General features: G+C 46.1%; 1 protein-coding gene across 5 annotated transcripts in view; it reads left to right on the top strand.

The window, feature by feature from the left end:
* The window catches only part of LOC144093777 (uncharacterized), a 197,528-nt gene that overhangs the window by 139,036 nt on the left and 34,097 nt on the right, over positions 1–24,395 (top strand). For 4 of the 5 annotated variants that reach the window (XM_077627479.1, XM_077627480.1, XM_077627481.1 and 1 more), the window contains 7 exons: positions 1,004–1,363; positions 11,953–12,304; positions 13,983–14,155; positions 17,401–17,734; positions 22,409–22,780; positions 23,678–23,854; positions 23,960–23,993. In XM_077627479.1, coding sequence (XP_077483605.1) covers positions 1,004–1,363; positions 11,953–12,304; positions 13,983–14,155; positions 17,401–17,734; positions 22,409–22,780; positions 23,678–23,854; positions 23,960–23,993 — 1,802 coding nt within the window. The remainder of the gene's footprint in view (positions 1–1,003; positions 1,364–11,952; positions 12,305–13,982; positions 14,156–17,400; positions 17,735–22,408; positions 22,781–23,677; positions 23,855–23,959; positions 23,994–24,395) is intronic. The other variant, XM_077627482.1, reaches the window with a different exon arrangement.

The following is a 24,395-nucleotide window of genomic DNA, read 5'->3' as shown; positions in this document are numbered from 1 at the left end:
CATCAGTGGTCAATTTTGCAAATAAACTGCGATGTGTATCAGCGCAGTTTTTTGGGCTCAGATTTCAGAGGATAGGCTACACCACCATTCTGTTCAAAATGGTGATCATAGAGTGCCTTGTGATGTACATGTGGCGAGAAATTTTTAAAGTGCAATTTTCTTGGCAGTAAGTGCATCTTTTGCCACCATCAAACATTGGCGTACCCAGAAAGAGCCATAGAATTTATTTTTAATGCAAAGAAAAATTGGATGTAATTGTCCTCAATGTCTTTTCAAGGACTTTCTTGTGACATGAACAAAACCCCAAACAGAAGGTAAATTCTAAGTGCAAGAAATTTGGTGTCTTTGACTTGTTCAACAGAGCAAAACACTAGAATGTTAATTTCATTTGCTGCTTTGGTTGGTTAGCAGACTAATACAAAACCCTGCGGGCTAGTGGCTGTCATTGCCAACTGCTCTGTATTTCAGTTGTATCCTGCTACTATAGCATTAAAAATGCCTGTAGGCACAAAGCAAGGTTGAAGGAAATGATGATAGTATGTTATTTATGACAGAGTTCTTAGGCTCATGCACTTACGTGTTCTGTGTTCATACTTTGCACTGTCTTTATTAACAAGCATGCAAGTGTAAGGCCACTTAAGATGGTGTTTAAGATTGTGGGAAATGAAACAAAAGTTAATTGCTATAATGTAGTGCCACATATTGGCATGCTTGCATGCATGTGGAACTCCTAGGCGTCGTAAAGCTGTTGTGCTCTTAAATTGAGCTGATTCATATCTTCATGGCCTGCATTTATGGGATCATAATACCCACCAGGACAGAAGTGGAGAACTGTCTGACCATTGAAGCAACATTACAGAATTTGTGTTTTAATGTTCCGTATATTTTGTATAACTATGCGGTGGTTCACCCCGATCAGGACATTAAACAAGGACGGTGGTGGGAAGATGTAACGCTCGAATCTGTTTCTCTTTCTCTTGCACTTTTTTTTTTCTTTGAGCAGCTGTCACCGTCGCCACCCCTGGTTAGCTGCGAACCCTTGACTTTGAAAACTGAGCCAGTGCCACCTGTGGCCACCACACCCCCTGTGGTGCTACGCATGCACTCGGTGCCCCCGACGCCACCACCCTCCGTCAGCAGTGCGGCGTGCACTCCTCACAGCAGTGCTTCTGCTGCCCCCTTACGTTGGTCGCGAACGCCAGAAGTGGTGGCTGTCAAGGAGGAGGTATTGGCTGTACCCCCACCCACCATGCCACCCACCCCACCGCCGCTGCCGTCATCGCAGCAGCTGTCGGCAACTGTAGTGGTTAAGCAAGAGGCGCGTGCAGCGCCTTCTCCCTTCCTCATTTCCAGCCTAAAGCAGGTAAAAAGCTTCACATATTTCCAACTTCTTCAATAAGTGGCCTGGCAGAATTCGTGAAGCGCTGCATTTTTTTTTGTCCTAAGCATTTCGAATATCGAAGCGAATAGTGTGGTATTCGATTTGGGCTTCAAACCAAATAGCAGTATTTGAAAACCTCGCATATTTTTTAAGTTTTTCGAAGTTTGTAAGTTAAGGAAAATAAGCTGCTGAAAATATGTTGATACTTGTGCGTGTTCGCACTGCTGTGCATGACAGCCCACGTTGTGTGACGTGTCGGCCACATCCAAGGCTCGGCTTTCGACGGTTGCATGGTTCGCCACACCACCGCTGAGTGCATGTGATGGGACAAAGCCCAGATGCGAAAGCGAACACGGCGCGTCTGCCGCATGAAAGCCCTAAATACCAAGATGACGAAAATGATAAGAATGCAGAACTAACTACATGACCAAGGCCAGTGCTCTGTTGGCTTTCACATTTGCGGTGTCACTGGAAACCAGCTTCGAAGCAGGCAGTACACGCCCTTCTGCAGTTGAACTTTGATGAGAGGTGAATGGCAGTTACTTTAAGTACTGTGTTTAGAAAGCCGCACATGGTGGCCTGTGCCGACGACGCGCCTCAGTCAGAAGCAGCACAGCGCATAAAATTGCGAGGCTCGCTACACAAGGACCCATTCCAGAAATCGCGGGTACCACATTCTCTGATTGGTATATGGCAGCATGCCGCGTGGTACTTCCGGCGCGTCCGCGGTGCCATCGCTGACATCTTCTGACCTTCACGTAACAGATGACGTAGACCATAGCTTCCTCCGGCAATAGTACAAACGTGCGATCACAAGTGCACAGTGCAGTCACATGATTGTATACCGCGCGAATGGGATCAGAAAAATTGTGGCACCAGATGCGACGCATCCGAAAAATCTGTGAGCAACTTTTATACAACCTTTGTCCGTAAAGTTCAGAGACTGAGTCTATTAAAAAAAATGCGTTTAACATTTAAATCATTTGTGCAGCACCCCTTCGAAATAGTATCCCTTGCATTCTATACACAGCTTCCAAAGCTTCTTGAGGTCTTGGAAACAGTTGGAAAATGCTTCTTTTGGCAGAGCTGTCAGCTCCTTTGTCGTGGCGTCTTGAATGGCCTCCATGCTCCCCATCCTGTGACCTTTTAGGGCTCTCTTCACACGAGGAAACGGGAAGAATCACATGGGGAGAGGTCAGGCGAGTATGGCGGATGGGGAAGTACAGTAATGCTGTGCTTGGCGAGTAATTTTGTCACGCTGAGAGCAGTGTGCAGCCTTGCGTTATCGTGGAGAAGGCTCCAATGTCCAGATGCCCATAAGTCAGGGCGACGGCGTCGCAGTACATCGCGCATGTGTTAGAGCACACGGATATTTAGCTCCTGATTCACCGTCTGCCCTTGTGGAACGAACTCGTGGTGTATGACGCATCTGGCGTCGAATAAAACTATGAGCATCTTCTTTGTTTTGGTCTTCTGTCGCCGCACCTTTCTCGACACCGGAGAGCTTTTTGACCGGAGAGCCATTCGGCGCTCTGCCTTTTTGTTAGAGGATCGTATTGAAAACACCATGTTTTGTCTTCAGCAATGATACTGTCGATGAATGCAGCATCGTTCTCTGCCTCGGAGAGCAATCAGCGCTCACTGATACCCGCGTGTCCTTCTGGTCCTGTGTGAGGGAGTGCGGCACAAGTCTGGCATTCAGCTTTCGTTTCCCCAAGTTCTCACGCAAAATTTGGTGGCATGTTGTCTTACTAATGTTGAGAGCATAGCATGTGGACTGTAATGGTGCGGTCTTGCTGTACGATTTTCCTGATCTGAGCCGCGTTGTCTTCATTCCGTGAGGTTGAAGGGCGCCCCGGCCTAGTGTCGTCTTCAAAACTAGCGCCCGCAATAATGTCTCATTGTCGTAAGTGTCACAAAGGAGCTCATACGTCTGTGTGCCTGTCTTGCCAGGCGTCACACAGAATTTTTGTTTACACTCTGTTCAAGGTGGCGGTCCATCTCTCCACATTCACTCACAGTAAGATGCGCAGACAACGAGTGACAACATATTTTTCTACATGTAGTGCCATCTAGCGGCTTCCACAGCAATTAACATAAATAGCCCAGGTTAACCCGAAAAGATGGCGCTACACGCACGCTTCAACATTTGTTTTGTGGAATCATTTCTAGAGAAGAAAATAAATCAGTCTCGAAACTCTACGGACAAAGGTTGTATTTAAAATCAGCAGTATGTAAAGGATTGCATGGTAAGGGCTTGAGACTATGATGCTTAGTGCACTTTGGGTTGCTGCTGTTCGAACATTTTCTAGCACAAGTTCGAAAGCATTTATTTTTAATTGTTTATTTTTTAATTTCATTTGCTGTAGTGAATTCTGCAAAGCATGTCGTTCAGCTCCAATGAACTGCCTTTTTTTTTGCTACTAGTGCATTTCAAGTTGCAAACTATTTGGTTCGTATTCACTTCAGACCGCCGGGCCACATGTGATAGCGTCGTTTTATCGCCCGTTATCTCCATTTGTCTCTGGCTGCTGGCTTCACTATTGTGTTGTTGTACATTTGTATTGCGTTAACTGTGCACATGCCATCATGCCATCCGCGGGGAACTACGTAGCAGGGGGCGAGGCAGGAGGGGGTATGCGCCTTTTATTTGGAGTCGACATTTTTTGGCCAGCGAGGGGTGGGGGGTTGAGGTATATGGTCTATGGGGTTTAACGTCCCAAATCGACTTTGGCTATGAGGGATGCCGTAGTGGAAGGCTCCGGAAATTTCGACCACCTGGGGTTCTTTAACGTGCACTGACATCGCACAGTACATGGGCCTCTAGACTTTCTCCTCCATTGAAATACGACCGCCGCAGCCATTAAAAAATTGTGGCTCCAATCTACACTGTGAAGGTAGTTGGACAGCGAAGCTATGCTGTTTGCATTCAATTTTTAGCCTGGCGTTTTTTGCTTACAATGCAAAAATGCAACTGTAATCTTTACCTGGAAACACACGCTGGGAGAAGCAATGTGCTTCGCATTGTTTGCAGGTGCCGTTATCATGCATTATGTGGTTTGCACTTCACACAAGGGCTTTGAATGGTGTCAACCCCTTTCTGCAAACCTAATGTTTACCGGAACACGCACCCCCCAGTCAGAAATCTTGTATTGCTGAGTCCAAATATTCATCCCTTACTGTGTGGTGTAGGTGTCCACCAGATATATGAGACAGGGGTCATTTCCTTTCCTTTAAAGCAATTTTCATTTCATTTTCCATGCCTTGTGGGGCCAAGATATGTGTGACACTGGTCATTTCCTTTCCTTAAATTGTCCAATGGGCAAGGCATCAAGCTGAAACCTTTTTTTTTGTTTCCTTAATTTTTTTATATTACGACTGCTTTATGATCAATATGATGTATGATTTCTATGCTGTTTTCTTTTTATTATCTAGTTTTTAATATATATATATATATATCACGAATCTCTTATAATCAGTATGATATACGATTTCTATGCTGTTGGGCACTTTTCCACTCCTGGGGTTTTTCGCTGACGACGACAACAGGAAAATTTCCTTAGACGGTAGAGGTATACAGCTTCGCTGTAAAAATTTACTCGCATATTTTACGCTTTGTGCTGCGCCAGATTACCGGGATGCACGTGGGTGCTTGCTATAGTCCGTTTCATACATCAAATGCAAATCTAGTGTTCTTGTTTGCGCTGCCTGCATCCGCGACCAAAAAGTAGTGTGTTCCTTGCGCTGAGCCAAACATAGTAAAAGCTTGGCTTGCAGGCTTACTACATGACACATTTGTCATGGGCTTGATTAAATGCACTCTTATTGTTGACAACACGCTGTCGCTTTCTCGCGTCTTAAACCACTTGGCCACAGAACAGGCGCAGGGAAATCTTCCTTTATTTTCCCATGCGGACTACTTCCGTACCTTTCACAGCGTTGCACCTGATGTATGAAACGGAGTGTAGGTAGGCTTGGGAAGATGGGTGTGACCGCATCGCCATGTGCAGCTGCAAAAGGTGTGAGTGGTGAGGAGACGCAACCATGCCGCTCTAAGGAAGATTTCACTGCCAAGGCCAAGCCAAAGCAAAGTCATACCTGATATGTGCTAGGAGAAAGCATGGCTGGCTTTTTTTTTTAGGTGAGAGTGTGAGACTAGGGCATGCTGCCTTGATCACCTTTTTAATAACCCCACTTCCCAAGGCACCAACACACAAGTAAAAATGCAGTGGAAATGATGCATAAGACATCAGTAAGCATGGATTATAATGTGGAATTCACCAAAGCTCGGTAAATATATAACCAAGTTTATTTTTTCTACGTCAAGGTCACGTGTGGCCCACAAAAATTGCTATGTAACAGCTGTTGGTTCAATTATGGCCATTATGGCTGTTGAAGAAAGGCCAATGTAAGGAGTGGATTGAATTAAAAAGACCAGGTTGCGATTTTACAGTTTTGTATGCCTCACGGAATCTCAACGTTGTCTCAGCTTGTCTGCGACGTAATGGCCACCATTTGGTGGTTGAAAAGGAAACAACTTGAGAGAAAAAATTGATCTATAAATTATTTAGCAGGTGCAGGCAAATTCCACTGGGTGATTTATGCGTACCGATGACTCGCGCATCATTTCAAGGAAAAAAAAAAATACAGTGAACCAAAATATCTGGTGTTCCTGCTTCTTGAAGTGCCACACCACACTGTATCAGGATATGCCTTGTCGCACATTGTGTATATGTTTGTATTTTTTTAATTGCATGGTAACTGTGGCACCTTGCTCTTGCACTGGGTAGTTTTATGAGCTGAACTTTTATTTTACGAAATCAATGTTTTTTATTATGCTGTTTAATTTGTGTGTCTTGATCGTAGTTGCATTATATTGCCATTTGTTATCTTTTTTTTCTATGTGGTAAGAAATGGTTATCAACTGTACAAACTGTGTAGACTGAAATGCATGATTTCAGCACTTGTCAGCTGCTGCATGAGGTGGGGATAAATTAGTATGTGGGTCATTCCACGCCGAACGTCCCTGACATTGTGCTCGACCATCTCCAATTCGTTCAAAAAAATTTATGGAAACTTATCCTAATGTGCGTAATCAAAGCCCAAAATATATTTGCCAAAACAAATTTATTCATGAGGTGAGGGCAGTTTGAATATTTAGAAAAGGCAAGAAAATAGACAGTGCTCAATAATTAATAAAAGATTCAAATTTTTAGAAAACGCTTCACAATTTTTTTCATTGACATTTCCACGGATTATGGCTTTCGATATAATTCAGAGCATGCAGCTTTATAAAGCATAAGTATTTTTAAAAAATAAAAAAAAAGTATGAAAATGTATCATTTTTGCCGTTATTTTGTTTTAAATATCAGCTTGCTCTCGGAAATTTGGAAATAGCCGTTTTGTTTCTCTAGATGTCTAGTATCTATAACAAACGTTGCAGGTGATGAAACTGTGTACATCGTACAGTGGTGCTCCAGCTGCGCCATTGTGATACATTTGCATTTTGCTGCGCCTGTCTGCTCTAAAAACGGCAAATTGATCAATATTGCAACTTAGCTGCGCCAAATAGAAGACACGGCCGCGGGAAAACAACTATTTTTGTAACCGTTCAGGCTTTCAGTTGGCAACCTACTAAAACGTTTCCGCAGTTGGCAACCCAGGTCGTTGGTGGGCTGGCACGTGGTAGAATTTAGCAGCCAGTTCATTCGCGTACATGGAGGAAGGAAAGAAGAACTCTGGAGATGTGGTTAAGTCTAATTTTTTTGAAGGCGTCTCCCTCTACTTGGCCGCCGTCTCAGAGCGCTTGCGCATGCACAGCAGGCATTGCAGCAGATGACTCTGCTGCACCTAGTGTTACTATTGGCTGCGTGATTGGCCAAAGACTCGCAGTAGTCAAGCATTCTTACTTCCGGCACATTTTTTTGGCGTGCAGCTCGGATAGCAACGACCTTTCCCGAGTTTTCCTTCCTCCATGTTCGCGCATCATGTCAGTTGCATCATGTTAGTCAACCCTGAAGAGGGTCGAAGAAGTATCTTCTTGGTTGAAGAACAAAAGATTGGAGCAGGTCCAACGAGGTCAAGCTTTGTTGGAACAAGAGAACTTCAGCATTGCTGATTCACTTCCCGAGCTTGATGAATTTGTAAAAAATTCCAAGAAGCATTCAGATAGTGCCAACTTGAAAAAAGAATGGTTGTAGTGAACGTGTCCTTTAGATAGTTAGCGAAGCATGCTTGGCTGAACTTGCGTGCAGGACAGTGCCAGCATGTTTTGTCTGTTTTTTTTTTGTGAACACCTTTCTTCTGTTTATTTTTTCTTGCTAGCTACAGATGGCTGAACCTGATCTCGTTAGTGACAAACTCTTCTGATGACTCCTTTATTCCATTCGTGCTGCTCCTGGGTTCTCCACAATTATTGTTCTGATACAAAGGTGCTCCAAAATGAATATTTTTTTGCTCCAAAAATTGCTCCAGAACTTGAAATGGCTGGACCACCACTGATCAAAGTAAAAAAAAAATACTAAAGTTGCAAAAAGTGCGTTTTGAGCCCAAACCCTCGTTAATTTCACCCTGAGGTGACCCAAGTAAAAATACAAACAATAGCAGGTTACACAGAACAGTTTATTGCCTTTCGTTTCTGAAATTTTTATCGAGGCAATTTTTGTTTAAACCGCGAAAAGAAGTTTTGAAATTGAGCTCCCGCACCGCAAGTTGCGTCGTCCCTTAAAGCCTCTTCACCGCAGAACGTGGTGCCTGGCATGGCACAACACTTATGGCCAGATAACAACTTCAGTTTGCCGTCGTTCACAGTCGTGCATTTTTAGGGCTGGAGCTAAAGAAGATATCGTGTGACATTCAGTGGATGTTATGCAATAAACGAGATCGTTTTCGCTTTTCAAGTTCGAACAGGCCTGCTTTGGTGCGGGGCATCCAAGAGAAGAAAAACAAAGATATTCAACATGCTGTCTCGCATGGATCACAAGGATGGATGACCAGCTTGCATGGCAGACGTATCACATGTGCTTTATTTATATCCGAATAAGATTGCGGAGAGTGCGCGCCTCGGAGCGCACGTGAAGGTGCGAAGTGCACACCACTGCGGCGTGTAACGCGAAACGTGCTGGCAGTGAGCGTGGCCTGCTTGCGCGTAGGTGCGTCACTCGCGTGAAGGTGCTTTGTCAGCATAGTGGCTAGTCTACAGTTGTTGCTAGAGTATTAAGGCAGAAATTGCACTAATTAAATCAAATACAATCAAGACATCGCATCGGAAACAACCGGGCATGAGCCTCTGACGACCACAAGGGTAATGTACCACGTGGTGCAGCTGCGTTGCTGATTGTTTCAACACTGGACCGTTCTGGTCATTTCCAGATGGGCGTCTCACAAGCTCTTATGCTGGTGCTTACGTCTGTCATGGCGCAGGCAAGAATGACTGACTGTGACAGAACCACACCGAACAACTAGCTCACTTGGGCATGTGCCGCCCCGGCAGCGTTAAGAAAATATTTTCCCACGAATACCTGTTTGACTACTCAACGTTCAGTGCTTGCCTGCAGTGCAAACCTCACTTAAGGACAAGAACTCTATATTTCGTCTGGCCACAGTGTCGGCACTGTTGTGCTCTGCGGTGAAGAGGTGTCAAAAGACGACGCAACTTGCAGCATGAGAGCTCAACTTCAAAAATCCTTTTCTCGCTTTAAACAAAAATTAGCTTGATAAAAATTTCAGAAATGAAAGGCAATAAACTGTTCTACGTAACTCTTTATTGTTTGTATTTTTGCTTGGACCACCTCAGGGTGAAATTACCAGGTGTTTTGCGCTCAGAACGCACTTTTTTGCAACTTTAGTATTTTTTTTTACTTTGATGTACGCACTTTTATCACCTGTAACGTTTGTTATAGGTGCTAGGCATCTAGAGAAACAAAACGGCTATTTCCGAATTTCCGAGAGCAAGCTGATATTTAAAACAAAAAAACGTCAAAAATGGTACATTTTCATACTTTTCTTTTCAGTTTTTAAAAATACTTATGCTTAATAAAGCTGCATGCTCTGAATTATATCGAAAGCCATTATCTGTGGAAATATCAATGAAAAAAAAATGTGAAGTGTTTTCTAAAAATTTGAATTTTTAAAAAATTATTGAGCAGTGCCTGGTTTCTCGCCTTTTCTAAATTTTCAAACTGCCCTCACCTCACGAATAATTTTTTTCCGGAAACAATATTTCAGGCTTTGATTACGCACATTAGGTCAAGTTTCCATGAATTTTTTTTTAGCAAATTGGAGATGGTAGAGTGCAACGTCTGGGACGTTTGGCGTGGACTGACCCATTGTGTTAGGGCAACTGTCATAGAGTCTGATGTGTGCCTAGCCTGCCTCTCAGCCTGAATGCTGTAAACTTGATGGTATACAAACAAGGCCTTGTGAACTACTAAAGTAGGATACAACTTAAAAAACAGCAGTTGCTAACATTGGGCCACGGTCCTTGGCATTCTGTGTCACTCCACTGGCCAGTTGCAACAGTAAACGACATCAGCTTTTTAATCTCCGACTATACTAAACAAGCTAAGTATCAATGTTTGAGAGCTTATAATTTTTTTTATTGGTGATAAGCTTCTTGTTTAGGTAACAAGAAATGTTTCAGCAACAGACTACTTTTTTGTTGTTTAGGAATTCTGTGCGGCGGCCCTGAATGTAGGCGGAACTTCACTGCAGACTTGAGTTGTATCGTACTGTAGCAGCTTATCACCATTTTTTGGGGCTTCAAGCAATGCCTCTTTCTTTGCCACCTTTTGGCAAGCACTGGTTTCATCATAGCTACTGAACTCTTTGCTCTTATTGTTTGAGAGATAGAGCTAAGAAAAGAAGGTGAAAGCTTGACGTTTATAACTATTCGCTACTAAGAACTTCAACGTTCCATAGCAATTATTGGATATTTATGACGCTGTTCTTGAATTATCTGTACATTCTGCTGACGACGGGGATGTTGACATCGGAACCTCCTTTGAAATTTTCTCTTAATGCCAGTCCATGCCACGCCGTTTTCAAAACTCTGTTGCTGAAGTCTCTTTGGAAGAAAGCTCACTGAGTATTTCTCCCAAAATCTGGAGCGAGGCTCTTGCGTGCATTTAAAATACCTGCAACAACCTGTACATACTGTGGTTGCTGCTGCTTAGTCTGCTTCTTCATTGTGTGGGTGAAAAGAAAAGAATAAGAGGCATTAGTTGGCATGTGTCACAACAGCTTCTTGGGAAATGTGAGAGAACACCAGACTGTAATTAACCAAAATTATTTACTGAGGCGACAGTTTTTTACGACACAAAGAGACCTAGAAATGTTGTTGCGTGCAAATGGCAATCAGACCTTGCTCATTTTGCATTTTGTGTATTAAATTCTTAACTTGATCATTAGCTTGATCCATGGCACTAACCATGGCATCTGCGAGCAATGTGTCATTCTATTCCTGTTATTGCAGCTTATTGTAGCAGGATGCCGGCATCATTTTGCAGCTGTTTTTGTATACATTCCGACAGTGGCTTATGTGAACGATCTGTTTTTGCTTGTCGCTCTCTTAGAGGGGCTCTCAAACACTTTCTGAAAAGAGTACATAAACTCGCTCGATCACCACATAGTGTCATCATGAACACCTGACTCATATAATACACTTCTACACAAGCAGAGAACCCACAGTTGCGTGCAAAAGTTGACAAGACCCCCTTTCAGAAACGTTTTCATGCTCGCACCCTCCTCCGTCTCATACTCCTGCATGTGCCGGTAGAGAGGTGGCTATTCGTTAGGTTCTTTTAGATGTCATGCAGCTACCATGGCAGCAGCCAGACAGTCATGTTGCTGTGGTGGGTCAGGGAGCTCATCGGCCGCCCCCTTCCCCCCCTTTTTTCTGGGAAATTCTTGCTTGCATCAACGATGGGGTCAGCGGAGGAGCACTGAGAAAAAATTGACAAGAGAAGAGGGAAAGATGCAATGACGCTGAAATTCAAATTTTGACTACAGGTAACTGAGCTTCTACAAAACGCATTACAAAAATTCTTGCTGGAGAATATTCGTGATATAGCGTCCTTTAACATCCAAGGCACACCGCACTTTTATTGAGAGCCCCTTTCGAAGCCACTTTAAATTAGCCGACATTCCGTAACACAGTTTAATGCTAGTTTGGGAAGCATGCTTTACCTCAGTATTTTTTATTTTTCTCTCTCTATCTGTCTTTCTCCTTTTGCCTGCTCAGTCCCCACCTGTTCTGTTGGGGACAGCTGATCTATGTTTGTGATGGAGTTTGTGCATAACTATTGGGAGTTTACTCCAAGTTTCTTTTCAGTGAGGCACTGGGGACTGGTTGCACTTTCTTGCCTCGCCAGTTGAGATATTTATATATGCCTTGTGTACTGGTTGTTGCATGTGTGGTGGTGACAAGCATGTGTTTTTCTTTTTTTTTTCTTTCCTCTTCCTTCGTTCTCCTTTCTACCCCCCTTGTCCTTCCTCTGTCCTCCTATCTCCTCCGGCACCCTTGGTTTTTGCCTTCCTTCCTCACATTTCCTCTCGGGCCATGCTGAGAGCAGGAGTCGGAAGATGACAATGCGGAAGAGGTTCCTCCTCCGGAAGAGGAGGAGGAGGAGGAGGCGAAGAGTGCTGACCAGCAGCCAGCTGCGGCTGATGAGGCCTCAGCCTGTGACGAAAGTAACACCTCTTGCGATGATGTCCCTCCTCCTTCCGAACAGACACTGAACCACCCTCCTCTTGCTGCGACCCCTCCTGTCACCGCCCTCATGGCAAGTCCTCTCGTCACGGCAGCATCGATCACCGACACTGTTGCCGCCACGGTGGCGGCCAGTCTGACGACGACAGCAGTCGCCACTGCTGTCTCTGTGGCACCTGTGTCTACGATCAAAGTTGAACCTGTGACGGTCTCAGGTATGACAACAGCTTAGCGATGAGTGGGTGCGCTTTTTGCTTGCTAAAGTTACGTTGCAGTGATTTCAGCCTTCTGTGCTGTGCGGTCACACAAGCATGGGCCTTTTTTGCATTTCGCTTCCACTGAAATGCGACTGTTGTGTCTGGGGTTATACTCTTGCTCAGCAGCTGCATTCCATCAGCTGAACCACCACAGTCAATTACAACTGCTTTCAACAACATATGGAAGTCTGCACTAATTCAGATGGCTGGGTAGTAAAAAAAAAAAAAGAAAGATGTGCAGAAAGCTGAGAAAAATTAAGAGGTTACCACATTTTTCTTTTTTACCCAAGTATTCTGGTACAAAAGGACCTCGCGTATTGCCACTACCGATACAAAAGAATTCTAGAAATGGGTGCTTGCAAGCAAGTTATTCATTTACATCCAGAATGGAAGATTGATTTGGGTATTGAAAATAAAGATTGGAAGAAATTTGTTTATGCTCACTCAGGGGTGAAAAAGGCTGCTACCAGTCTGTATTGCACCTTGGACACATGCGGCAAAAGTGTGGTTGAAAAGTTTATCACCCCATCTTATTTTTATTTTCCTTCCTTTCTTTGGTTGCATTGTTGGTTAACTGCTTTGATTCGTGGATACGTGAAGCCCATACTGTAGTGCCCAACTCCCAAAGAGTTTAAAAAGAAGTGGGAAGCAGCGTTCATAGCATCATTTGTAATCATGTTCATTTGGTTCTGATGTCATTCCTTGTTTTGTTTTTTACTCAAAAACCTCCGAAACTCAAATTAGATTATTTTTTTTTCCTCTCATTGGCTCAGTATCAGTTAAAGGGGCTCTGAAACGCCTTCCAAGGAGAGCACATTAACTCACTTAATCACTGCACTGTGTTGCCATGAAAACCAGAGCCAAATAATACTCTTCTACACATAGCAGACGACCCACAATCATGCGTCAAAGTTGGCGAGCCCTTCCCGGCTACTTTTTCATGCTCGCACCCTCCTACGTCCCCCGCATCTGCGTAGACAAGGTGAGAGGTGGCCATTGGTTAAATTCTTTCAGACGTCAGGCAGCTACCGTGGCCGCGGCCAATAAGCCGCTTAGCTCCGGCGGGTCGGGAAGCTCCGCTCCCAGAGGGCGGTCGGCGAAGGAGCGCCTACCTTCCAGCATGCAAAAAGTGACGAGAGGGGAGGGAAAGGCGCGAAGACGCTGAAATTCAAATTTTAACTACAGATAACTCAGCTTCCACAAAGCGCATTTAAAAAATCCTTGCTGGACACTATTCCTGAAGCGGCGTGTTTCAATATCTCAGGCATGCCGCAACTTTATTAGAGCCCCCTTCACAGCCCCTTTAAGAAACGAAGTACCCAACCAACCACCAGCACAGCAGTCTATTACAGTTTTCATCTCATAACTGTTGGTGAGGCATTGCCTTTTCTCACACTGTGCAAACATACATAATGAGGCCTGCATTCTATGTTGCAAGGTCCATTTGAGCTTTTCTAAGTTGCTGTACTGTTTAGTGCACCATGCCTTTCTTTTCACCACTTTGCTCATGCTTTACATGACGTGCTAGGATTACTTGGATGAGCATGTGAGCCTGTTCACATTTCGCTCTTACTTCGAGCAGTATATATGAAACAAGGTGGCATACCTTTCCTTTCTTCTGCGTTTATTTGTGCAGAGACACAATCAGCAGCAGGTGCAGTTGAGGACGGCATTGTGAAAGCATGTGAGAGTTCTGTTGAAGATCCTGAGGGGCCCACTGGAGGCAAGCAGAATGTGCTTCTTAAGCAGCTGCTTCAGAACTGTCCATCTGCCGAAACGCACAAGCCCCTTGCTGGAGATCTCCCTGAGGTATGTACTCTGTTGGCAGTTCTACCGTTTCTTTAGCAAAGTGGCATAGGACTAATCTAAATTGTCATACACTGCTTGCATGCTAATAGCAGTAGATGCCAAATAAAAACTAACCTAATTTCTGGTATATAGTTTGTGGGCTATACAGGTTTAAAAGTTGAAATTTAGCACTTTGCAGACTGTTTATAGGTGCAGACTGTACAGGATATTTCTTTTTTTTTTTTTTTAGTATGGCTGAGTATGGCATAAAATTCCCAGTGCTTATCCTATTACGAGATTTTGCGATACTTGCACTGTGCATCCACATACATTTTAATGCACGGGTTGTGCACCAGGCTCCTGCAGACTGTGTGCAACGTGCAGACAATCTAGTAAAAAAAAAAATATGTTAGCAAAAATTGAACTTTGGGAACTATATGCTAGGTGCATACTATATACCGGAAATTCAGTATTTGTTTGTGCTTTGTCTTTGCTCGCTACCATTTTTCGTAGTGGCAAAAAAAAAAACGAAAAGAAGTCAGTCTCAGATATATCAAATGATTGTTTTCTCAAGCAGTCAGGAGTCGGGACATCCCCCTGAAAATCCCATGCAAAAGTATGGCACCATTATTCACATTTACTGCATTCGTGTTCACTAGGACATTCAAACTAGGCAGTGTGTGGAATTGTCTCCACAAAAAGCTTTGGAGGCTGTGGCAGTGCTCACTCTCTGATTGGCTGAATGCTGTGCCTTGAGCTTGATCATCACATGTCATATCCTTGAAGTCTAGAGTCTGAAGGAAACCCGTCTGGTCGGGATGGTACATGACGAAAGCAGAAGGCGCCGTCCAAAAGAAAGGATGGATGACGTTTCGGGACGACGTTTGACCGAAGCGGTGGCCCTGTGGTAGAGCATCCGCCTCGTATTCTGGAGGGGCTGGGTTCAATCCCCAGTTCCGCCGGGTACCCACCAGTTTTCTAATGGGTACAAGATTTCCCCGGCCTGGTGCTCAGCGCTTTTGGGGTGAGGTGCTTGGGAAAAGGGTCTTGAGCACAGTTGCTTTGATGGGTCAGAGATAAGTTCCGCTGTCAAGCAACCCTAAATCCATCTCATGCGGTAGAAGCCGATTTGTGGCCCCCCCTTTTTTTTTCTCGCAAAGTCGGACAGCCAGAAAAACCGGACTAGCCCATGACCGCAGTGATACTCTGAATCGCATCTGACGAAGGAACTTAGTATTGAACGTGACGCTGGTTAGAGCGTATGAGCCTTGAGTCAGACTCTTCACTTTGGAGTAAAACATGAACCACCTTTGCAGGCTGAGTTGTTCGAAACTGGGTTTGCCCCCGAAGGGGCGCAACGGTGTTTGCGGAGCCTCCTCCAAGCACACACCTCTGAAGAAGCCGGGCGCCGGGCCGGGGGTGGCTTGTACTTATCTTTACCGGTGGGTGTCTGGCGGTGGGCTTCGAACCAACCACCTCCCGCAGCCGAAGCGGGCGCCCAGACCATTGTGAACAAGGCTCCCGTGGGGGATCCGAAACGTCATCCCATCCTTTCTTTTGGTCGGCGCCTTCTACTTTCGACATGTCATATCCAGCAATAATGAAGTATCATGTACAGAGTGATTGCCCTGTGAGAGAATCATTGGAATTGCTGTGTTGCTGCTGCTAGTAAGGCAAAAGCTGCGGAACTGCCGGAGAGCAGACCAGCTTTGAGGGACAAGGAGCAAAGTTGTCACTGTTAATAAGGAAAGGGGAGCAAAAGAGCCCAGTGCCTTGCATCACAAAGCTAGAGCACGGAGATTGTGGATATTTGTTGAAAATCACTAGCGCACCCATAGACAGTGCCTCGGAACCAACGACGTGGTCGGTAGTTACATAACTTTCTGGCAGCCATCCTCCCCTTGCATCGACTGTCATGGAGTGGAGGCAGAGACAGCGGCGATAGCTTTCGTCCTGGCATCCCATTTTTTACACAACACAGCTGCAATGCGAGGAAGCCACCCTGGCAAGCGTATGGCCTGCCACGGCTGTGTGCTTCAACACTTTGCGGGAAAGCCAGCCTAGCTTTCATTTGCCTTTCGTTTTCTTGTGGCCTTTGCAATTGCTGCGAGCTGCTTTTAAACTGTGCTAAAACTACAGAAAAGGTCTGTTCTCTAGCTGATTAAATTTGGCTTCTCCAGCTTGAGCTCTTGGAAGAATTTTCTAATACAAATATTGGCTATATCGAGCCATTTTACAGCTTTTTACTTATTCACTATAATGAGGTTTCACTGAGTTACCTTTTATAAGTTTCAGGTGAAAAGGTCATCACAAATGGTATGGTGGACATGCTTTTCGAGTTTCTGCAATTTATTCTGGGCGTCTTTAAAACCAATTTTAGCTTAAACTGAAAATGTCGAAAAGTGCATTGGGACATATTTTTCTTGTCTCTCTTTTTTTTTAATCCCAATTATAATCTATGTCCCTGTGTCGAAAATGCGGCTGCATATAGCAGCCGCATTTCTGGCACATCTCTAAATCATCGGTTTCGGGGCGCATAGTCCACACTGCCTGGAAGCAGTGCGGGCTCGGCACAAATTCCCGCAGGGCGAAAGTGAGGGCGTTTTTATAACACGTGGAGAAAAATTTGTTTTGATACCAAGTGTAGCGGGTGTGCCTACTATGGAAATACATCCATTGTATGAGTTTTCTCGAGTACTGAGAAAATTGCCTTATGGCGCCGATTTTGAAATGGTGAAAGACTAAAGCTGACAGATTTTTGGAAAATAAACGCTGTTCATTAACTATTTAGTCCATTCTGTCAGTGTTCTGGCCCGATATCACAACAACGAAGCTTCCACTTCAACAAAATTTTTCGCTTGTCACGCGAATTTCATTGTAGCGGGATGCAACTGTAGTAGCTTTTACTTCACAGCAGTCTGTACGAAATGTCAAGGTGTTTGGAGTTACACAGATCAATAAACTGCAGGTAACGCCCAGTAGCATTTGTTTACTGTGCTACCGGGACCCATTCGAAAGCATATAGGACAACTGAAATGTAAGTGGTAAGATGATAGGACTCTAGTTTAGGACAATGAAACTTTCGCACAGCTGAACTTCAGTCCAACAATGCAATAGAAGTGGTAACAAACCAGGAACTTAGTTCTTCTCCAGCTGTAACTGTTTTTGTATTCTTTCTGATCTGTCCCATTCGTGCTTCGTTCAGTTGTGGTAGTATGTATAGTACTTAAGCAGTCGTGTCATTCTTGCACACCCTCTGTTCTCAGGTTCCATCTGCTGGCCAACCAGTGTGTAGAAAATCTGAGAATGGCCCTTCAGAGGCAGTGCAGGCCATACCACAACCAGCATCGCATCCTTCAAGCCCGTTGAGTGAGCAGCTTTCTGCATCATCAGATCAAGCAATGCCCACACCAGCAGATACGGCAGACAGCAGTGAAGCACTCCCAGCCTCTACAAACGCTTCGTCAGAAGCACTGTCCTCACAGCCAACTGTTTCTGTGGCCAACAGCCAACCCACGGGAGGAACGACGACGGCAACGCCGACTCCTGCAGAAGGTGACAAGCCTGAGGAAACCAAAGGCCGCAAACTGACATATTTGGGTATGTAAATCAGTCTGGTACAGCAGTCAAGTTTACTTATTATAGTCCCATTTACAGTAATCCCTCATTATAACGTTATAAGTCACCGGGACGGCGAAAAAATTTATTATAAGAGCTGACTTGATATAAGCGACCACCCGAGAAAATCTAATAGCATCCTCGATCACCGTGTGCGCCTCGAAAGCAGCGCGGTTTCCTGTGCACTGCGGCGGTGGCGCCCCGCCGAGGGTCAACATCGAGGACTAGATGCACCCCGCGGGGGCATGTATGCAGCGCCACCCTCAGGGTGCCTCGTTGCGCGCGTACCCCTCCGCCACTCCGAGCGCGCGCTTTTTTTTTTTAAGCCACCTTTCTTCTGGCGCGCACATTTGACTGTCCACACTGGTCACACGTGCTCCTGTCACGTCTGCTACCTCGCCAAGCTGCGCACTCCGCTCCCATCGTTTTCGATTTCATCTTCGCTTCCAGACGAAGTTGACAGCTGTTCATCAATTGATGAGGAGTACTGGTCACTGGCCAAAGTCAATAAAGATGGAAAGACGTTTCAGGAGCACGGCTCCCTTGTTCACTATGAAGCAGTCGGCGCACGGATCCATTCTTTTGTAGCACCAAAGCGTTTTTAAAGATTTAGCATAGATGGAATTTAGAGTTCTGTCGTTCCTGTTTAGTGTGTTAATTGTCTGTATGATAAGAGACTCAAGATTCTGCCGTGCTGATGTGTTCTTTTCTGTTATCAACATCTTTACTTGATCCCAGTTAATCTCGTAGCCGGTTTCTTGCACATGCTCGGCGATGGCGTTAGTTCTTACTTTTTGGTTTCGGACGTCGTTCTGGTGCTCTCTCAGGCGCCTGCTGAAGTCCTTTGTTTCACCAATATATATTGATGAGCAATCGGCGGATATATTGATCAGCAATCGGCGCAGTCAATTGACTGACTGCGCTGATGCCCTCAAACCCTCAACTAATTCATCAATTGCGGCAATCATCTGTATTCTCTGCTCCATCACGTGAGACTGCACACAGACACGAGCAACACAGAACAGGTGAAGTGGCTTCTCCGCAGCACGCGTTCCGCAATGCTTGCCGGGATTGCACCCTTGCGAACCGCGGATTTTCCGGATGCGAGTCGGGGCAACGAAAAAAAACTGACCCGGCAGGGTGCGCTTCCGGTGATCGAGGACAGCGGGTGCGCACCAGTGCAGTTGAGGATAGAAGGTGCGCACCAAGACGCCCTGGTGCGCACCGGTGCACGTGATCGAGGATGCCATAAAGCAGTCTAGCTTTCATTGCACCGCAACTGCGAGGAAGTCAAAATACAACAGTGAACCAAACTTTATTCAGGTACAAAAAAGGCAGGGAGCTTTGGCTGTTTCAAGTTCTTACCAGGCGCGTCCAACCCCTGCTCTAATCTGACCTAGCATTCAACCTTCAGGGTATTTCGAATCACGAAGGCTGTAGCCGACGAGTAATTCGGACTTGCAGGATATTTCGGACTTCAATGAGGCACCGACATTCACCCGATAGAAGTGCATACATATTCGCAAGGGATATTTCGGACTTTAAAAGTCCGAAAGTTAAAAGTCCGAAAGTTCGATTTTTTTGAACTAATTTCAGTCGCCTGCGGGCCAAAATCAGCCATCTTGTCGGCTTTACTATAGTGAATAGATAGGGGTAGTGGGGCGAGGGCGAGCGGCGCGCCGAGGCCGTTTGACCGCTGCGCGCTATGTATGTCGCGGGCAAACAAGTCTGGACCGCGCTTTGGCGGTCAAAGTTTTCTTACACCTTACCTGGTGAATATTAATAGATGTTTCACGCATATACAAGTAAAATTTACTTTTGCACGCAAAGGGAGCAAATATTTCTATTTCTGTTGCGCGACTCGGCAGAACGGTTTGAGCGCTGAAGCGTGGTCCATTATTCCGCCCGCGGCAGTACGTGGTTATGTATGCTCTTGTGGCTTCATAAGCAAATGGGGGGAGCGTTGGAACATGGCACAGAACCCTAAGTAATTGCAACCAATGGACAGCACCAAATGGCTCCAACAACAAGGAATTAATCTGATAGACGGGCCGTTCATGCTTTGTAGCTGCATTCAGCTCCGAAAGCTTTGTCGGAGTCAAATCTTGGCCTCTGATGGGTGACTTTTTTGCAGACATAGCTGGCGTGATACACATTCAGTATTGTCGGACGTGGGCATCATGAGTATACTAACCCGATGAGTAGGCGAACTTCGCGGCAAGCAAGCGCGCATAGTGCGCACAGCGCGACTCCAGCCTGCTTCAGGTGAAGGGAGCTGCAGCGCTGCCTGCTGATGTCCGTGCAAACGGCCTCAGCGCGCCACTCGCCCTCGCCCGTTTGTGATTGCGTCCGGCGGTTCCACCGCTTTGAACGAAAAGTGCCTCGTCTTTGCCGTGCTTGACGAGCGTTGTGGTGCACACTCGGGTTGTGGACAACATGGCCCCGCACAATGCAGGTGCAAATCATCGCCAGCAAGAGAAATTTGCCGCAAGGTAAAATCAGTGACTTTTTTAAGCCGATTTCATCTCAATAAAGTGATTTCTTTGTGCTTCACGGATTTTTCGGGCTGTTCAGTTATTCGGACCATTTTTCGGGTCCGTTATAGTCCGAAAAATCGGTAGGCGACTGTATTTCGGGGTATTTCGAAGGCAGCGGCCGCTTTTATGTGGGGGTCACGGAAGGCTACAAGAGCATCGCTTGTAAAGCGCCGCAAATGCTATGGCTCGTGTCAGGTTGTGTTTGTTGTGCTCAAAAAACAATTAGCCGCTCATTGTGGGTACGCAGCGCAATCGTTAAAACTGAACGGTTTTGCAGTAGGGGCTTTGCATGATTACTGGGCAATTTTTCCCGAGTTGTGCAGCCGTGAAGTTTCCAAAACGAGAGTTTTTCAGTGCACCGTTGTAGACGACACTGTGCTAATTTTACGGTTCGAGTGTTGGTGCTCGCGCAGTGTCGCGTCCGCGCCATTTAGAAATGTCTAATGTCTAGGAACAAAATTTAGTGACCCTACCACGCATTTTTTAGACCGTTTGTCTAGTCGTATGGCGCGAATCGAGCATGACCGGCTCGAGGAAATCACTGGGGAAACATAATGGCTAGTCACCCTATCATGGCTGCAATGACCCGCCATGTTAACAGCCATGACTCGCCGCTGGCAATGTTCGGATTTTTTGTATTTTCGGAAAGTTATCACTCGATTTGCGCTGTCAAAAGTTCTTCGAAGCTAGGGGTGGTGTTTTATTGCGATGCATGCCGATTATGGCGAGCTAATTTCTAGACTGGCTTCCCCAAAGTCGTATTCCCGGTTTGTTAACGTAGCTCCTCGCGTCGAACATGGCAAAGGGCATGCGACCAGCAGTTGCTTGCGACCAGGCAGCAGCTCGACAGCATCGTTGATAACACTTGCAATCGAGACAAGTGGGTGGCCTTCTCGTCTGAAGCGAAAATTCTCAGGAATGACGTTGTTCACGCGCTTTTCAGAGTTTCGTCTGCTTTGACCGATGTGAATCGGGTAGGCTTAGTGACTACGGCTGCCAGGAAGCAGCTCAGAAGTGCGTTCGACGATGGTGCAACCAAAAGGATGCATTGATGAACATAAGCTGAAAAAAGTGCGCTTTCCGAGGAAAGCCGTGCAAGTTTTATGAACTGGAAGATGAGCTGCTCAGCTAAGTGATGGAGGTGCGGAACAACGGCTCGCGTTGACAGTGGACATGCTGTGTGACTTGTGGGATGAGCGTGCACTAGAGCACAGTACCAGCTCGTAATCGAATGCGAGTGACGATGGAACGTAGAATAAATGCCGCTCATTCCCTGATTGGCGTGTTTTTGCTTTAAAAAAAATTTTTTTTGCACATCGCGTGTATGGCCACACACCAAAAATTCGCCCTTACACGCGTTTTTACATTGCATCGCGTCGTGATACTGCAAACACCTTTTGAAGCGAGCAATGCTAAACACCGGTGACACGACCACGTGCTTTTGTTGATGATGGATGGGTGTTTGGACGATTGGGCAGGCCTGCGGGCAGGTTGTTTGGCGGATGTATGATGTGAAGCTGCATGTTCACTCCTATCGTGCATCCCACATTTATTTTCATATTCTGTATTTGTACATAGCGTATATTACCTCCTATCCTTTTTTACTGTCGCTCCCCCCTTTCTTTCCCTCTCCCTGTCCTTTTATTCCTGCTAGGCGCAGCTCAGGTGCTTCAGGTTTCGATGGCAGATGCCGCGGCTAGCAAAATCTTTTCCTTCCATTGGTTTTTTATCAATAAACAGCCACTAACAACAAGCTGCATCTTCTTTCATACGCATGCGCTTCCATGGCATCTCCATCAATGTTCCAATCTCGATGATGCCGTCTTGCCACCAATAGGAACTGAAAAGTTTGAGCTGTTTTAGCTCAGTGCCTTATTATGCGTGGCTTATATGTAAGTGCCTTCCGATTCACCCTGGATCGCCGTCTCAAGTAGTTTCAAACGCTTCGCAGTGTCGCTCGTCGATGGCGCACAAAACGAGTTCGTGGTGCCTCCTTGTGTTATGTCTGAGCCATGTTACAGGAGGCCACACGAGGCCTTGCATGGAAAACGACTCATAAACGGCTTCTGCTATAAAATGAGGCATGTCTCTTCTTGGCGCTGCTTGGTGGTGCATGCAGACATCCGGCGGGCCCAGCTAGAGCGTGAGCCAACGCCCCCTCCTCCGTCGGCCGAGGACCTGGCCCTGCGGCGGCAGCAGCAGCGCAAGCGCCCAAAGAAGGCGCGGCCACCCCCGTCGGCCCCCGCCTCGGAGGCCGCGGGGGCAGGCCCCGACGGGCCCCGCCCCCCACCCTCCTCTGGCGGAGGGGGTGGGGCCGCCAGGGCCAAGCGGCCGCGCAAGGGTTCGCGCGCCGACGAGGACTACGAGGTGTACCTGGAGGCCCTGATGGGACGCCTGCGGGCCTTGCCACCCGTGCGCATCCTCGAGCCGCACATCCGGCCTAACTTCAACGTGGGCGCCGCTTTCGGCCGAGGGGACCTCAACCTTCGCGGTGAGTGCCTCTTGCCCTCGTGCTCCTTCCTCCTCTCTCTCTCTCCCTGGTCTGGTCAGCTGCTCCCAGTATGACTTGTAGCCACAGAGCAAGGATATGTAGAGGGAAAATCTCCAACTTGAATGCGTATGGCAGTGGGACCTGGGGTCGTATTCCGATTTTGTGTTATAATAAAAAGCGTCATAATCTGCCGCAGCGGACACATGGGTAATTATTTTGTATAATGTTATTTACTAACATATGCAGCAACTGGCATTCCGCACTTGCTAACTGTTGACTTCATGTTTTTATAAAGCCATTTTGGTTGCTTGGGAAGAGAAACCTGGGTTGCACAAGCCCCACCAGTGGTAGCACCTGCCATCACAACAGGGTAGTGGTGCATCGCTTGCCAGGAGTGGTATAAGGACTCCCAGGGATCTATGAACGTAAAGACGAGAATGACCAATTCCGCGTATGTGGGCGTTAGCCCCTCCAATCTTTTGATGTTGACGACAGTGGGGTGCTGCTGGTGAAGTTTTATTTTCATACTTAGTTTTAACTTGGATTTCATTTTCTGGAAATTTCTCTGAAAAAATGTGCATTAGAGTAGAGTGAATATAGTAATTAATGAGCTATGTTATACATTGACTTCTATGGAGCACTGATTGACCAAATCGTACAGGTCTAATTATCTAGAAATTGGAATTGATGCAGTTCAAGTTAACGAGCTTTGACTCTATTCATCTGTATGTTCACTGTCAAAGCATTGAAGCTGTTGCTTAGGTCAGTCATTGCTAGTGGCCTGGGAAAATTCCTGTTGTCTAGTTTGTTGACCACGAGCAGGAATTCTCTTGTAGAGGTTTCCGTGGGCACTGCTTTGCCACTTTGATGGAACGTGCTCTGCTGGTTGTTGTGCAGAGCCCGTGCTAAAGGGCAGCTATGGCCGAGCGTTCCTGCCGGGCCAGCCGGACCCATACTCGGTGTGCCCCTTTGGTGATCGGCCCCCTCCTCCCTCGGCCCCTTCCTCTGCCGTCACTCCCTCCCCGACCCCACTCAGGGGCTTCTACAACCAGGAGTTCTCCATGCATACCAGAGGTGAGTGAGAGCCTAAGCTTGCCGCTCTGCGCCGAGTGGGAGCGTATCCCAGTTTGGGGACGAAGCCGACTTTGCAATAACCTTGACGCTCTTGTTCTCTTCTAGTAACTTCCGGTGGTGCGGACTCCAATAGGTGCCGGTAGGTCACAACTTTCTAGTTTTCACATAGTGAAATACAGTACAAATCTTCTTTTTTTTTTTCCCCAGTTAAGGACTCTTTTATTTGCCTGGGGGGTTAGCTTAGTTTTTTTTTTTTTTTTTTTGCAGTGCATGAATTACAGTCCCGGAAGCCACCTTTTGGCTTCTGTGTGGGAGTTCTAATACTAGATATTCAAGAGTATTCTGACCCAGTTATTCACCTTCTTAATGCTGAATTCAGATTTGAAACTTGCATTCCTGGTAATAAGGCAACTTGGGAGAAGTTGCTAGTCTGTAGCCATTAAAGTTTTTTGGCAGGGACCATGCAAAACGAAAGTCTCTGCTTGCGAAGCACAGAACGCATTTTGTGCATAGCAGAATCACAACTGATGCTGTTGCCACT

This window comes from Amblyomma americanum, chromosome 6 (assembly GCF_052857255.1).
Source record: "Amblyomma americanum isolate KBUSLIRL-KWMA chromosome 6, ASM5285725v1, whole genome shotgun sequence".
NCBI classification, from domain to species: Eukaryota; Metazoa; Arthropoda; class Arachnida; order Ixodida; family Ixodidae; genus Amblyomma; species Amblyomma americanum.
Note: the sequence above shows the minus strand (reverse complement) of the source record. Positions and strands in the feature narration are given on the sequence as shown.